At 43.6% G+C, this 17,733-nt stretch overlaps 1 protein-coding gene across 1 annotated transcript in view; it reads right to left on the bottom strand.

Moving 5' to 3' along the window:
- The window catches only part of COMMD6 (COMM domain containing 6), a 71,075-nt gene that overhangs the window by 25,536 nt on the left and 27,806 nt on the right, over positions 1 to 17,733 (bottom strand). The window contains exons 2-3 of the mRNA XM_053704928.1: positions 7,483 to 7,541; positions 39 to 104 (exon numbers count right to left, since the gene is read on the bottom strand). Of these exons, the coding sequence (XP_053560903.1) occupies positions 39 to 104; positions 7,483 to 7,541 (125 nt within the window). The remainder of the gene's footprint in view (positions 1 to 38; positions 105 to 7,482; positions 7,542 to 17,733) is intronic.

Below are 17,733 nucleotides of genomic sequence, written 5' to 3'. Positions count from 1 at the left end.
TGTTAAAAGTTAAATAGAAAGGTTGGATTATTACTTACTTCACAAAGAAGTGTATGATCTATACCACAACTTTGATGCTGAAGATGGCGAATACTCTGCTGGCACTGGAGAAATATAGACAGAGAAAATCATAATTTATTAAAGATCAGTATGATATAAAATGTGTAGAGGAAGCTAGAGTTCCGTTTAACACTCTGGATGGCAGATGTATTTAGCAGTAAAATTGTGGTTGCAATCCCTCATACTAAAATAAAAATGTCAAGGGCAGATGTCGATTGCCCAAAGGCAGAACTTTATCACTTTCTGCAATGAGATTTAAAACAATTGTAGAAGTTTTATAATATATTGCAGCAGTTGAAAATTGGATTGCAAATTAGCTGCAGACAAAAAAAAATTAAATTGTAAAATATCTCTTGAATAAATTTGTTTCCTTTTCTTTTGATCTAACAGAAATGTAGTAATAAAAAATGTGCATTGTTCATAAGGAATGTCCTTCAGAAAACACAGCTTTGCAGACTGGGAAAAGTTAGGGGGCTGAAAGCCAGTCAACACTGGAGAGCCAGTCAATACTGCATATTTGACTTTTTCCTTCAAACAGCACTTTTCTGTGGCTGCGCTGTGTTAAGGAAAAACAGAATTTATGTTTACCTAATAAATTTCTTTCTCCTACGGTGTGTCCGGTCCACGGCTTCATCCTTACTTGTGGGATATTCTCATTCCCTACAGGAAATGGCAAAGAGAGCACACAGCAAAGCTGTCCATATAGCCCCCCCTCTGGCTCCGCCCCCCAGTCATTCGACCGACGGTTAGGAGAAAAAGGAGAAACTATAAGGTGCCGTGGTGACTGTGTACAGAAAAAATAACATTTTTAAACCTGACTAAAAGCCAGGGCGGGCCGTGGACCGGACACACCGTAGGAGAAAGAAATTTATCAGGTAAACATAAATTCTGTTTTCTCCTACATTGGTGTGTCCGGTCCACGGCTTCATCCTTACTTGTGGGAACCAATACCAAAGCTTTAGGACATGGATGAAGGGAGGGAACAAGTCAGGTAACCTAAACGGAAGGCACCACAGCTTGCAAAACCTTTCTCCCAAAAACAGCCTCCGAAGAAGCATAAGTATCGAATTTGTAAAATTTGGCAAAAGTATGCAGAGAAGACCAAGTCGCTGCCTTACAGATCTGTTCAACAGAAGCCTCATTCTTGAAGGCCCATGTGGAAGCCACAGCTCTAGTAGAGTGAGCTGTAATTCGTTCAGGAGGCTGCAGGCCGGCAGTCTCATAGGCCAAACGGATGATGCTTTTTAGCCAAAAGGAAAGAGAGGAAGCAGTAGCTTACTGACCTCTCCTTTTACCAGAATAGACGACAAACAAAGAAGATGTCTGTCTGAAATCCTTTGTTGCTTCTAAATAGAATTTTAAAGCACAAACTACATCTAAGTTATGTAACAAACGTTCCTTCTTCGAAACTGGATTCGGACACAGACAAGGAACAACTATTTCCTGGTTAATATTCCTGTTGGAAACCACCTTTGGAAGAAAACCAGGCTTGGTACGTAAAACTACCTTATCTGTATGGAATACCAGATAGGGTGAAGTACACTGCAAAGCAGATAATTCAGAAACTCTTCTAGCAGAAGAAATAGCAACCAAAAACAGAACCTTCCAAGATAGTAACTTAATATCTATGGAATGCAAAGGTTCAAACAGAACCCCTTGAAGAACAGAAAGAACTAAGTTTAGACTCCATGGAGGAGTCATAGGTCTGTAGACAGGCTTGATTCTAACTAACGCCTGTACAAACGCTTGTACATCTGGCACGGCTGCCAGACGTTTGTGCAACAAGACAGACAGAGCAGATATCTGTCCTTTTAGAGAACTAGCTGACAAACCTTTATCCAAACCCTCTTGGAGAAAAGAAAGTATCCTAGGAATCCTAATTTTACTCCATGAGTAACCCTTGGATTCGCACCAACAGATATATTTTTGCCATATCTTATGGTAAATTTTCCTGGTCACAGGTTTTCTGACCTGAACCAGAGTATCTATAACAGATTCCGAAAATCCACGCTTAGATAGAATCAAGCGTTCAATTTCCAAGCAGTCAGTTGCAGAGAAACTAGATTTGGATGTTCAAATGGACCTGTCTCAAAGGTAGCTTCCATGGTGGAGTCGATGACATATTCACCAGGTCTGCATACCAAGTCCTGCGTGGCCATGCAGGAGCTATTAGAATCACCGAAGCCTTCTCCTGTTTGATCCTGGCTACTAGCCTGGAAAGGAAAGGGAACGGTGGAAACACATAAGCTAGATTGAACGACCAAGGCGCCACTAAGGCATCTACTAGTGTCGCCTTGGGATCCCTGGATCTGGACCCGTAGCGTGGAACCTTGGAGTTCTGACGAGACGCCATCAGATCCATATCTGGAGTGCCCCATAGTTGAATCAACTGTGCAAAGACCTCCGGGTGAAGTTCCCACTCCCCCGGATGGAAAGTCTGACGACTCAAATAATCCGCCTCCCAGTTGTCTACTCCTGGGATGTGAATTGCAGATAGATGGCAGGAGTGATCCTCCGCCCATTTGATGATCTTGGATACCTCTCTCATCGCCAGGGAACTCTTTGTCCCTCCCTGATGATTGATGTACGCTACAGTCGTCATGTTGTCCGGCTGAAATCTTATGAATTTGGCCTTCGCTAGTTGAGGCCAAACCAGGAGCGCATTGAATATCGCTCTCAGTTCCAAAATGTTTATCGGGAGGAGTGACTCTTCCCGAGACCATAAACCCTGAGCTTTCAGGGAGTCCCAGACCGCGCCCCAGCCTAAGAGACTGGCGTCGGTCGTGACAATGATCCACTCCGGTCTGCGGAAACTCATTCCCTGAGACAGGTGATACTGAGACAACCACCAGAGGAGTGAGTCCCTGGTTTTCTGGTCCATTTGAATCTGGGGAAACAAGTCTGCATAATCCCCATTCCACTGTTTGAGCATGCACAGTTGCAATGGTCTTAAATGAATTCGAGCAAAAGGAACCACGTCCATTGCCGCAACCATTAGTCCTATTACCTCCATGCACTGAGCTATGGAGGGCTGAGGAATAGATTGAAGAACTCGACACGCGTTCAGAGGCTTTAACTTCCTGACCTCTGCCAGAAAGATCTTCATTTCTACGGAGTCTATTATTGTTCCCAGAAAGGGAACCCTTGTGGACGGGGACAGGGAACTTTTTTCTATGTTCACCTTCCACCCGTGAGATCTGAGAAAGGCTAAAACAATGTCTGTATGAGCCCTTGCTTTGGGAAGGGACGACGCTTGTATTAGAATGTCGTCTAGGTAAAGTGCTACTGCAATGCCCCTCGGCCTTAGCACCGCTAGAAGGGACCCTAGCACCTTTGTGAAAATCCTGGGAGCAGTGGCTAAACCGAACGGAAGAGCCACGAACTGGTAATGTTTGTCCAGAAAGGCGAACCTCAGGAACTGATGGTGATCTTTGTGGATAGGAATATGCAGGTACGCATCCTTTAAGTCCACAGTAGTCGTGTATTGACCCTCCTGGATCATTGGTAAAATCGTCTGAATGGTTTCCATTTTGAATGATGGAACTCTGAGGAATTTGTTTAGAATTTTTAAATCCAGAATTGGTCTGAAAGTTCCTTCTTTTTTGGGAACTACAAACAGGTTTGAGTAAAAACCCAGACCTTGTTCCGATGTTGGAACTGGGTGTATCACTCCCATCTTTAATAGGTCTCCTACGCAACGTAAGAATGCCTGTCTCTTTATCTGGTCTAAAAGATAAGCGAGACATGTGGAACCTTCCCCTTGGAGGAAGTTCCTTGAACTCTAGAAGATACCCCTGAGAAACAATTTCTAGTGCCCAGGGGTCCGGAACATCTCTTGCCCAAGCCTGAGCAAAGAGAGAAAGTCTGCCCCCTACTAGATCCGGTCCCGGATCGGGGGCTACCCCTTCATGCTGTCTTGGTAGCAGCAGCAGGCTTTTTGGCCTGTTTTCCCTTGTTCCAGCCTTGCAATGGTTTCCATGCTGGTTTAGGCTGGGAAGTGTTACCCTCTTGTCTAGAGGCTGCAGAGTTAGAAGCCGGTCCGTTCCTGAAATTGCGAAAGGAACGAAAATTAGACTTATTCTTAGCCTTGAAAGGCCTATCCCTGTGGGAGGGCATGGCCCTTTCCCCCAGTGATGTCTGAAATAATCTCCTTCAATGCTGGCCCGAAAAGGGTCTTACCTTTGAAAGGAATATTAAGCAATTTTGTTTTGGACGACACATCCGCCGACCTAGATTTTAGCCAAAGCGCCCTGCGCGCCACTATTGCAAAACCTGAATTTTTCGCCGCTAATTTAGCTAATTGAAAAGCTGCATCCAAAATAAAGGAATTAGCCAACTTTAGTGCGTGAATTCTGTCCATGACCTCATCATATGGAGTCTCCTTTTGGAGCGAATTTTCTAGTTCATCGAACCAAAAAGACGCCGCCGTGGTGACAGGAATAATGCACGAAATTGGTTGAAGAAGGAAACCTTGCTGAACAAAAATCTTTTTAAGCAATCCTTCCAATTTTTTATCCATAGGATCTTTGAAAGCGCAACTGTCTTCTATAGGAATAGTTGTGCGCTTAGCTAATGTTGAAACTGCCCCCTCTACCTTAGGGACCGTTTGCCATGCATCCCTTCTGGGGTCGACAATGGGGAACATTTTCTTAAATATAGGAGGGAGAACAAAAAGGCACGCCTGGCTTCTCCCACTCCTTAGTCACTATGTCCGCCACCCTCTTGGGTATCGGAAAAGCATCAGCGTGCACTGGGACCTCTAAGAATTTGTCCATTTTGCACAACTTCTCTGGAATCACCAAAGTATCACAATCATCAAGGGTAGCTAGCACCTCCTTAAGCAGAGCGCGGAGATGTTCTAGCTTAAATTTAAAAGCCACGATATCAGGTTCTGCCTGCTGAGAAACTTTTCCTGAGTCAGAAATTTCTCCCTCAGACAGACCCTCCCTCACTGCCAACTCAGATTGATGTGAGGGTATAACAGATAAATTATCGTCAGCGCCTACTTGCTCATCCTCTGTATTTAAAACTGAGCAATCACGCTTTCTAGGAAATGTTGGCAGTTTGGATAAAAGAGCTGCTAGGGAATTATCCATTACTGCTGTTAATTGCTGCATAGTAACAAGCATTGGCGCGCTAGATGTACTAGGTATCGCCTGCGTGGGCAAAGCTAGCGCTGACACAGAAGGAGAGGATGAAGAACTATCCCCACTACCTTCATTTAAAGAATCATTTTGGGCAACATTATTAAATGTGACAGTACTGTCCTTACTCTGTTTGGACGCCATGGCACAATTTGCACAAACATTTAATGGGGGAACCACCTTGGCCTCCATACACACAGAACATAGGCTATCTGAAGGCACAGACATGTCAAACAGACTTAGGCAGATTTTTAATGCAATAAAAACAATTTTAAACAAAACCATTACTGTCTCTTTAAATAATAAAAAGGGCACACTTTATTTCTGAATGACCGAAAAAACATCAAAGAAATATCCGATCTTTATGAAATTTATACCCCAGTGTCTTAATGCCTTAAAAGTATTGCACACCAAATTTAAACACACTACAGTCCCTGCCACAGACTTTGCTGCGGCTTTTACCTTCCTTAGGGGTTATTAACAACAGAAATAAGCCTCTCTGAGTCCTTTTCTAAGCCACTGGACCTCCTAACGTAAAGCTGCATGTACTGCCTAGAGAAAGGCAACTGAGGCGCGAAAATGAGGCCTCCTCCCTCTGCATTCCAGAGTGAAGGGGCCTTTCTGACAAGATTAGGCATCTAAACAACTGCCAGGCGCAAAAAACGTCCCCAAAAGTGTTTCAAAGCTTGTTAAACACTCCAAATGTCAAATAAACCTGATAAAAATCAATCGATTTAGCCCACAATAGTGTCAACCAGCATAGAGCCCAAGATATAAGCCTTAATTCTGTAACTGAGTCTAAGAAAATGGCTTACCTATCCCATAAGGGAAAACTGACAGTCTTCTAGCATTACTAGGTCTTGTTAGAAAAATGACTGATCATACCTGAAGCAGATAAGCCTGCAAACTGTTCCCCCAACTGAAGTTCTCTGGTTTCAACAGTCCTGCGTGGGAACAGCAATGGATTTTAGTTACTGGTGCTAAAATCATACTCCTCTTTTAACAGAAATCTTCATCACTTTCTGTTGTAGAGTAAATAGTACAAACCGGCACTATTTTAAAATAACAAACTCTTGATAGAAGAAATAAAACTACAACTAACACCACATACTCTTTACCATCCCCGTGGAGATGCTACTTATTCAGAGCGGCAAAGAGAATGACTGGGGGGCGGAGCCAGAGGGGGGGCTATATGGACAGCTTTGCTGTGTGCTCTCTTTGCCATTTCCTGTAGGGAATGAGAATATCCCACAAGTAAGGATGAAGCCGTGGACCGGACACACCAATGTAGGAGAAACGTACACAGTGCTGCAGAGCAAAGTTCTTTTTTGAAGAGAACAGCCTGATGTTGAGCAGCACTGCACAGTTAAAGCAGTAACATTTCCTGCATGTGTCCTGTTCTTTCTGCAGACATGCTGCGATGGCATCTCAGATCACTGCATGTTCTGCCTTGGGGTGTAACTAGGTCTTGCCACCATGACGACACTGAGGCACAACACCACTGATCACACACACTACCAAACAGGTAAAAGATAACACTGTTGTTAAAGAAAAAGTAATTCTTGCACATGCTCAGTAGGAGCTGGTGACTCAAAAAGTGTAAATATAAAAAGACTATGCACATTTTGTTAATGGAAGTAAATTGGAAAGTTGTTTAAAATTGCATGCTCTGACTCCTGAAAGTTCAATTTTGACTTGTAGCGAGGAAAAGAAGGCGCCAAATAGAATAATATCACTACAAACAAAACTGAAGGCAAAGTAGTAAAGATTATTACTCACAAGCCGGGCGGCACTGGATTGTGCCTTCACAAGCAGACCGGGACTTCAGCGTCGCCCGGAAGACCAACCAAGGCAATACCCAATCACCGATGAGGAACACGCTACCAGCAGCCAGCGTGTTCCTGATCGGTGATTGGGTATTGCCTTGGTTGGTCTTCCGGGCGACGCTGAAGTCCCGGTCTGCTTGTGAAGGCACAATCCAGTGCCGCCCGGCTTGTGAGTAATAATCTTTACTACTTTGCCTTCAGTTTTGTTTGTAGTGATATTATTCTATTTGGTGCCTTCTTTTCCTCGCTACAGATACCACTTACCTTATCTATCATCGGAAGAGCTGCCTGGTTTCTACACTTCGGAAACTAATCGACCACCATCATTATTTGTTTCCCGAGCGCACCTCCATAGGAGGACGATACTCTGAATTGGTTATACAATTTTGACTTGAGTGTCCCATTAAGATGAGGGCATGATAAGTGGCTTAGAGTAAAAAGAAAATACATACCAGTTCAGCAAATAAGTCTGGAGGCAATGTTTTAATCACGTCCCCATGCTTTTCAAAGCCTGCAAAAGCAAGAAAGAAATGAGAAATATCAACTGTGCTTACCCTTAGTTTTAAATATATTTTCCTTAGTTGAAATATATACATTATACAGTGCAACCAGAGAAGTTAATGAACAAACTGATGAGAACATTCCATTATATGCTTACAAAATAGAAACCTTAGCAATGTGTCTCTGTAATGACAGGTTGATATGGAAATATAAACAATATTTAAAGTAACACAATCACATGTTAGATAGTGACCAATCAAACATTAAATAGCAGTAATATAATCAGTTTTGCTTAAGTCCAGGGGACTGCATGTGAATCTTTAATGGTTTTCTTTATTGCCTCAACATTTACTTCAGGGAAAGGGAGGATCTATGCTATTTTACCCTCACACAGTGCACTCCAATTCTATTTCATGTACCCACAAATCAATTCTCTGCTATATACAAAGTAGATATTAACACATCTCTCTGTTGGTCCATATATGGGATAAATATACCTTGCATGCCTTTGGAGGTCTTCAACACTTTCAATGATAATTGATGGCAATCAGTGCACTGAAAAAATATACACCAATTAATGTGCCCGTGAACATCAAAGCTGGCAGGGAATGTGCACCTTAACATGAACAAAGCAGATGGGCTAACTACACCAGTAAGCAAACCATCTGACTAGAAAAATGAAAATCGTAATTGCAAAGAAACTTGATTGACTAAATAAGAAGGCACTTGTTTAAGCTAAACAGCTGATCAATAAACAGGGATGGGAATCCAGGATAGGCATATGAGATGGGTTGTAGATGTTTGGGTATGCAGATAGCAGCTATCCAGATGGCATTTGTTAAACAGGTTTAAAGCAGGCAGAGCAAAGAACAGAAGATAATGAACTAAAACAAACAGCAGGGTAAGAACACAGCCAGAAGGACTAGCTACTGAAGACCACATGAGCTTGCAAGGGCAAAAGGTAAAAACAGCGCTGGCAAGTTATATTAAGAAAAACTATCTTTGGAAGAGGAAAAATGTACAAGCATGCAGCCATGTACCAGAGGGTAACAAGAACACAGGCTACATATATAGGACAGCAAAGAGGCAGAATTCTTTTCACTTTCTGCAACGAGATTTTTTTTTTTTTTTATGATTTTATTTTCTGCAGGTCATTTGGAAATAAAATTTTAAATTAGGCAGTTACACGAAAGCACCAGCTCAATTGCAATGAGTTTATTAACTGGAGAATAAAGCAATTTTATTGGCTCCAGATGAAAACTGAATTGCTAATTAGCTGCAGAGGAAAAAAAAGGAAATGCTCCATTTTTAAAACATCTTGAATAACATAATTTATGCTTACCTGATAAATTTATTTCTCTTGTAGTGTATTCAGTCCACGGGTCATCCATTACTTATGGGATATATTCCCTTCCCAACAGGAAGTTGCAAGAGGATCACCCAAGCAGAGCTGCTATATAGCTCCTCCCCTCACATGTCATATCCAGTCATTCGACCGAAACAAGACAAGAAAGGAGAAACCATAGGGTGCAGTGGTGACTGGAGTTTTAATTAAAATTTAGATTTGCCTCAGAAAAGACAGGGCGGGCCATGGACCGAATACACTACAAGAGAAATAAATTTATCAGGTAAGCATAAATTATGTTTTCTCTTGTTAAGTGTATTCAGTCCACGGGTCATCCATTACTTATGGGATACCAATACCAAAGCTAAAGTACACGGATGATGGGAGGGACAAGGCAGGAACCACTGCCTGTAGAACCTTTCTCCCAAAAACAGCCTCAGAAGAAGCAAAAGTGTCAAATTTGTAAAATTTTGAAAAGGTATGAAGCGAAGACCAAGTCGCAGCTTTGCAAATCTGTTCAACAGAGGCCTCATTCTTAAAGGCCCAGGTGGAAGCAACAGCTCTAGTGGAATGAGCTGTAATTCTTTCAGGGGGCTGCTGTCCAGCAGTCTCATAGGCTAAACGTATTATGCTACGAAGCCAAAAGGAGAGAGAGGTAGCCAAAGCTTTTTGACCTCTCCTCTGTCCAGAGTAAACAACAAACAGGGAAGAAGTTTGCCGAAAATCTTTAGTTGCCTGTAAATAGAACTTCAGGGCACGGACTACGTCCAGATTATGCAAAAGTCGTTCCTTCTTTGAAGAAGGGTTAGGACATAATGATGGAACAACAATCTCTTGATTGATATTCCTGTTAGAAACTACCTTAGGTAAGAACCCAGGTTTAGTACGCAGAACTACCTTGTCTGAATGGAAAATCAGATAAGGAGAATCACAATGTAAGGCAGATAACTCAGAGACTCTTCGAGCCGAGGAAATAGCCATCAAAAACAGAACTTTCCAAGATAACAGCTTAATATCAATGGAATGAAGGGGTTCAAACGGAACACCTTGAAGAACTTTAAGAACTAAGTTTAAGCTCCACGGCGGAGCAACAGTCTTAAACACAGGTTTAATCCTAGCCAAAGCCTGACAAAAGGCCTGAACGTCTGGAACCTCTGCCAGACGTTTGTGTAAAAGAATAGACAGAGCAGAAATCTGTCCCTTTAACGAACTAGCAGATAAGCCCTTTTCTAAACCCTCTTGTAGAAAAGACAATATCCTAGGAATCCTAACCTTACTCCATGAGTAACTCTTGGATTCACACCAATACAAATATTTACACCATATCTTATGGTAAATTTTTCTGGTAACAGGTTTCCGAGCCTGTATTAAGGTATCAATAACCGACTCCGAGAAGCCACGCTTTGATAGAATCAAGCGTTCAATCTCCATGCAGTCAGCCTCAAAGAAATTAGATTTGGATGGTTGAAAGGACCCTGAATTAGAAGGTCCTGCCTCAGAGGCAGAGACCATGGTGGACAGGACGACATGTCCACTAGATCTGCATACCAGGTCTTGCGTGGCCATGCAGGCGCTATCTGAATCACCGATGCGCTCTCCTGTTTGATCTTGGCAATCAGTCGAGGAAGCAGCGGAAATGGTGGAAACACATAAGCCATGTTGAAAACCCAAGGGGCTGCTAGAGCATCTATCAGCGCCGCTCCCAGGTTCCTGGACCTGGATCCGTAACAAGGAAGTTTGGCGTTCTGGCGAGACGCCATGAGATCCAGTTCTGGCTTGCCCCAACGATGAATCAGTTGAGCGAAGACCTCCGGATGAAGTTCCCACTCCCCCGGATGAAAAGTCTGGCGACTTAGAAAGTCCGCCTCCCAGTTCTCCACGCCTGGGATGTAGATCGCTGACAGGTGGCAAGAGTGAGACTCTGCCCAGTGAATTATCTTTGAGACTTCTAACATCGCTAGGGAACTCCTGGTTCCCCCTTGATGGTTGATGTAAGCCACAGTCGTGATGTTGTCCGACTGAAATCTGATGAACCTCAGTTTTGCTAACTGAGGCCAAGCTAGAAGAGCATTGAATATTGCTCTTAATTCCAGAATATTTATTGAGTCCACGATCCCTGAGCCTTCAGGGAGTTCCAGACTATGCCCCAACCTAGCAGGATGGCATCTGTTGTTACAATCGTCCAATCTGGCCTGCGAAAGGTCATCCCTTTGGACAGATGGACCCGAGAAAGCCACCAGAGAAGAGAATCTCTGGTCTCTTGATCCAGATTTAGTAGAGGGGACAAATCTGAGTAATCCCCATTCCACTGACTTAGCATGCATAATTGCAGTGGTCTGAGATGCAGGCGCGCAAATGGCACTATGTCCATTGCCGCTACCATTAAGCCGATTACTTCCATGCACTGAGCTACTGACGGGCGTGGAATGGAATGAAGGACACGGCAAGCATTTAGAAGTTTTGTTACCTGGACTCCGTCAGGTAAATTTTCATCTCTACAGAATCTATAAGAGTCCCTAGGAAGGGAACCCTTGTGAGTGGTAGTAGAGAACTCTTTTCCACGTTCACCTTCCACCCATGCGACCTCAGAAATGCCAGAACTATCTCTGTATGAGACTTGGCAATTTGAAAGCTTGACGCTTGTATCAGAATGTCGTCTAGGTACGGAGCCACCGCTATGCCTCGCGGTCTTAGTACCGCCAGAAGTGAGCCCAGAACCTTTATAAAGATTCTCTGGGCCGTAGCTAACCCGAAGGGAAGCGCTACAAACTGGTAATGCCTGTCTAGAAAGGCAAATCTTAGGTACCGATAATGATCTTTGTGAATCGGTATGTGAAGGTAGGCATCCTTTAAGTCCACTGTGGTCATATACTGACCCTCTTGGATCATGGGTAGGATGGTTCGAATAGTTTCCATTTTGAATGATGGAACTCTTAGGAATTTGTTTAAGATTTTTAGGTCCAAGATTGGTCTGAAGGTTCCCTCTTTCTTGGGAACCACAAACAGATTTGAGTAAAATCCTTGCCCTTGTTCCGTCCACGGAACTGGGTGGATCACCCCCATTACTAGGAGGTCTTGTACACAGTGAAGAAAAGCCTCTTTCTTTATTTGGTTTGCTGATAACCCTGAAAGATGAAATCTCCCTTGTGGAGGAGAAGCTTTGAAGTCCAGAAGGTATCCCTGAGATATAATTTCCAACGCCCAGGGATCCTGGACATCTCTTGCCCAAGCCTGGGCGAAGAGAGAAAGTCTGCCCCCCACTAGATCCGTTTCCGGATAGGGGGCCCTCTCTTCATGCTGTCTTAGGGGCAGCAGTAGGCTTTCTGGCCTGCTTGCCCTTGTTCCAGGACTGGTTAGTTTTCCAGCCCTGTTTGTAATGAGCAACAGTTCCTTCCTGTTTTGGGGTGGAGGAAGTTGATGCTGCTCCTGCCTTGAAGTTTCGAAAGGCACGAAAATTAGACTGTTTGGCCTTTGATTTGGCCCTGTCCTGAGGAAGAGTATGACCCTTACCTCCAGTAATGTCAGCAATAATTTCTTTCAAGCCGGACCCGAATAAGGTCTGCCCTTTGAAAGGAATATTAAGCAATTTTGATTTAGAAGTCACGTCAGCTGACCAAGATTTAAGCCATAGCGTTCTGCGCGCCTGGATGGCGAATCCGGAGTTCTTAGCCGTTAGTTTGGTTAGATGTACAACGGCATCAGAAACAAATGCGTTAGTTAGCTTAAGGGCTTTAAGCTTGTCCATAATCTCATCCAATGGAGCTGTGCGAATGGCCTCTTCCAGAGACTCAAACCAGAATGCCGCAGCAGCAGTGACAGGCACAATGCATGCAAGGGGCTGCAAGATAAAACCTTGTTGAACAAACATTTTCTTAAAGGTAACCTTCTAATTTTTTATCCATTGGATCCGAAAAAGCACAACTATCCTCCACCGGGATAGTGGTACGCTTAGCTACTAAAGTGGAAACTGCTCCCTCCACCTTAGGGACTGTCTGCCATAAGTCTCGTGTGGTGGCTTCTATTGGAAACATTTTCCTAAATATAGGAGGAGGGGAAAAGGGCACACCGGGTCTATCCCACTCCTTGTTAATAATCTCTGTAAGCCTTTTAGGTATAGGAAAAACGTCAGTACACACCGGCACCGCATAGTATCTATCCAGCCTACATAATTTCTCTGGAATTGCAACTGTATTACAGTCATTCAGAGCCGCTAAAACCTCCCCTAGCAGTACACGGAGGTTCTCAAGCTTAAATTTAAAATTAGAGATCTCTGAATCCGGTCTCCCTGGATCAGATCCGTCACCCACAGAATGAAGCTCTCCGTCCTCATGTTCTGCAAATTGTGACGCAGTATCGGACATGGCTCTCACATCATCAGCGCGCTCTGTCCTTATCCCAGAGCTATCGCGCTTACCTCTTAATTCTGGCAGTTTTGATAATACTTCTGTGATAACATTAGCCATGTCTTGTAAAGTGATTTGTATGGGCCTCTCTGATGTACTTGGCGCCACAATATCACGCGCCTCCTGGGCGGGAGGCGAAGGTACTGACACGTGAGGGGAGTTAGCCGGCATAACTTCCCCCTCATTGTCTGGTGATAATTCCTTTACAGATAAAGACTGACCTTTATTATTTAAAGTGAAATCAATGCATTTAGTACACATCTTTCTATGGGGCTCCACATTGGCCTTTAAACATAGTGAACAAACAGATTCATCTGTGTCAGACATGTTTAAACAGACTAGCAATGAGACTAGCAAGCTTGGAAAATACTTTCAAATAAATTTACAAGCAATATAAAAAACGCTACTGCGCCTTTAAGAAACACAAAAAAACTGTCACAGTTGAAATAACAATGAACCAAATCAGTTATAGCAACCAAATTTTCACAGTAAATGTATTAAGTTAGCAGAGCATTGCACCCACTAGCAAATGGATGATTAACCCCTTAATACCCAAAACGGATAATTAATATAAGAATTAACGTTTTTAACACAGTCAAACACACTGTCACAGGTCTGCTGTGACTGATTACCTCCCTCAAAATGATTTTTGAAATCCCCTGAGCTCTCTAGAGACGTCCTGGATCATGGAGGAAGAAGCAGGAAGACTGTGACTGAATTTTTACTGCGCAAAAAAGCGCTAAAATAGGCCCCTCCCACTCAGTGGAAAGCCTCAGTTAACTGTTTCTATGCAGAAATATACGACATCCATGTGGAATAATTCATGCCCCAATAAGTTTTTATCACCAATGTACCTCACAAAAAACGATTAACATGCCAGTAAACGTTTTAAAACATCAATTTTAGAGGTTATGTATTGTTATTGATAAGCCTGCTACCAGTCGCTTCTACTGCAGTTAAGGCTCATACATTACTTCAGTATTAACAGTATTTTCTTAGTCAAATTCCATTCCTTAGAAACTTATTTTACTGCACATACATTCATCAGCCTGATACCAGTCGCTACTACTGCATTTAAGGCTGTACTTACATTACATCGGTATCAGCAGTATTTTCTTAGTCAATTTCATTCCTTAGAAAAATATTTTACTGCACATACCTTATTTGCAGGAAACCCCGCATGCTATTCCCCTTCTGAAGTTACCCCACTCCTCAGAATGTGCGAGAACAGCCAGTGGATCTTAGTTACTTCCGCTAAGATCATAGAACACGCAGGCAGATTCTTCTTCTAAATACTGCCTGAGAGAAAAAACAGCACACTCCGGTGCCATTTAAAAATAACAAAACAAACAAACTTTGAGGGGAGGAGCTATATAGCAGCTCTGCTTGGGTGATCCTCTTGCAACTTCCTGTTGGGAAGGGAATATATCCCATAAGTAATGGATGACCCGTGGACTGAATACACTTAACAAGAGAAAAATTTGTTTCCTTTGCTCTTAATTAAAAAGGAAAAAAAATAAATAAAAATGTAGTAATAAAAAAATGCATTACTCACAAGAACGTCTTACATTCAGCAGTGTCAGCTTTGTAGACTGGAAAATGCTAGGGAGACAGCTGAAAAAAACTCCTGGGCGCCAGTCAATCAATGTGCGACTGCTTTGCAGCACTTGCTCTGGCTACACAGTGTTAATGAAACAACTCTGAAGAGAACAACCGGATATGGAGCAGTGCTAAAAAGTAAAAAAACGCCTTGGGGTACACCTAGCAAATTAGAGCCTATCACACAGTCCTAAACACCATCACTCCCTATCAGCAAGACTTTGTCAGTCTAGAACCTCGTCTATAAATGTACCCCTGGGGGTACCTGGAACATTGGAAAGGTACTCCATCACTTGCCATTCCATTATTGTTTGTCCTAATGTAGCTAAGGTAATAATTTAATAGATCACAAACATCAGTGATTCTCAGTTCTCCGCTCAAGCATTCTATTATATCACTCACTAAAGAGTTCCAAACAACCATGGCAAAGTAGCTGTATACTGTCACGCCGCTCCTGGCTGTAGCCACAGACACGGTGCTTGCTGCTCTGGCCGTTGCCAGGGAAGAGTCGGCTCCTGTGTGCGTGCGGCGGTGACGTCATCGCCACACGTCTCTTCCATCTGAAGCCGGTCAGGATCTCCTGTGGCGTGAATCCTGTGCCTATGTAAGTTCTCCACTTTCCACCTATCACTGCCCAAGTATAGGTGTTACTTAGTGTGCTCCTGGGTGTTATTGTTGCTAAACTGTTGGATTGTTATACTGCTGCTGAACTCTGCTTGTCTGCCCACTCTGCCTGTTAATCCCTAAACTGCTAGATTGATATACTGTTGCTGAACTCTGCTTGTCTGATTATTCTGCCTGCCTTACCCCTTATACTGTTGGATTTCCCTTTGTTGCTGACCCCTGCCTGTTCCTGGTCCTTCTGTTGGTTTACCCCTGAACTGCTTTTCTGATCCTATTGCTATCTGATCCTTTTCCATCCTATTGCCGCTAACGACTGCCCTGTCTAGACTTTCTCTGCTCTGGGATATTCCCTATCACTCCACTTGATGCCGGGATAAGAAGACTACTAGCCAAGTTTGGTTTGATAGAGGAATTTCCTTACAAGCATTACAATATACTTGGGCTATGGGCCCAAATGAGGTAGCAAGAGCAGTCTATCTTCAGGGACAGACACTGGGAACCCATGTCCCTCAATTACATAATGTGGATTCCAAACTAGAAGCTATATCCGCAATGCTCTCCTCGTTGGTTGCAGAAAAGAATGCTACACCTGTAGTTGCACAGCCGATCCCTGCTACTAGTGCTGTCCCTTCTTCACCTGCTCCTGGAAGTATACCCCGGATACCATTGCCTGACAAGTATGATGGTACTAACGACTGTAGGGGTTTTCTCAACCAGTGCAGGCTGCACTTCCCCAATGATCCTCACACCTTCCAGTCTCATCAGCCAAAGGTCACGTTTAGCATTTCTTTATTGAAAGACAAGGCCCTAGCCTGGGTCTCTCCCCTTTTGGAACAGAGTAATAGAACCGTGGCACAATACACCATTGAGTTTCGCACCTTGGCACTTGAGACCACTTGGGACAGCAGTGCTCTCAAGGCGGCCTTTAGGAGAGGATTACATGAGAGCATCAAGGATGAACTCACTTATCGTGACATACAAATTCATCCTGGGAAGAAGGTAACACTTTATATTAGTCTAGATTCACGCTTCCAGGAGAGACAAGCTGAGAGAGACAGAACTCCCAGAATGCTTCCCTCTCGTCCTCCTACCCGTCCTGTCTCTAGACTATCCTCTACCCCTTCTGCATCTCCAGTGACCTCTATAGAGGAACCCATGGATCTCTCCTCCCTCAAGCCCACAGAGTCTGAAAGACAGAGAAGAAGGAGATTGAGACTGTTATTACTGTGGTTCTGACTCGCACTAAGTAAAGAACTGTGATATTCTGCTGGGAAAAGCCAATGCTTAGAGGATAAAACTGGGGTAACCTCTAAGTGTGTTCTCTACTAAATACCTTCACTTCTCTCGGATCCCGGTATCAGTTACCCTTACCTTCCTTCAGAATTCTGTCCACGCTCAAGCATTCATTAATTCAGGGGCAGCTGCAAATTTCCTGGATCACCGTTTTATAATTCAGGCAGGGTTGCCTCTTCTGCAGAAAAGACATTGTCTCAAAATAACTACTCTGGATAGCACTCCCCTTGGTTCAGGGTTAATACATTTCGAATCAGCACCCCTAACCCTGACTGTGGGAGTCCTTCATTGCGAGCAGTTAGCAAAGCCTGTCATCCTTGGTCTTCCTTGGCTTAGTATACACAATCCACAGTCCTGTTTCCACTCCTGGCTTGCTAAGGTTACTCCTCTGCATCCCCATAGCCAGTCTTCAGACCCCTTCAAGCCTTCCCTCAGTGTATGTGGATTTCACAGATGTGTTTGAAAAGAAAGCAGCTGATATGCTGCCACCCCACCGTCCTTACGACTGCAAAATTGACCTATTTCCCGGAGCCCCACTTTCTAAAGGGAGGACCTATTCACTCTCCAAAGCCGAAACTAAGTCCATGGAGGAGTATATTCAAGATAAACCTAGCTAAAGGTTTCATTCGCCCTTCCTCCTCTCCTGCCGGGGCTGGTTTCTTTTTTGTCAGTAAGAAGGATGGTGAGCTCAGACCCTGTATTGACTACAGGGCCTTAAACAACATCACTATCAAGAATCGCTTTCCCATTCCTTTGATCACTGAACTTTATGATTCACTTCAGAATGCCCACTACTTCACCAAGCTGGACCTACGTGAGGCGTACAATCTGATTCGTATCTTCCCAGGGCATGAATGGAAGACCGCCTTCAACACAAGATCTGCAGTCTTCCAGGCATTTGTCAACAATGTCTTCCGTGACCTTCTCAATCGCACTGT

The sequence above is a fragment of the Bombina bombina genome, chromosome 3 (assembly GCF_027579735.1).
Source record: "Bombina bombina isolate aBomBom1 chromosome 3, aBomBom1.pri, whole genome shotgun sequence".
NCBI classification, from domain to species: Eukaryota; Metazoa; Chordata; class Amphibia; order Anura; family Bombinatoridae; genus Bombina; species Bombina bombina.
Note: the sequence above shows the minus strand (reverse complement) of the source record. Positions and strands in the feature narration are given on the sequence as shown.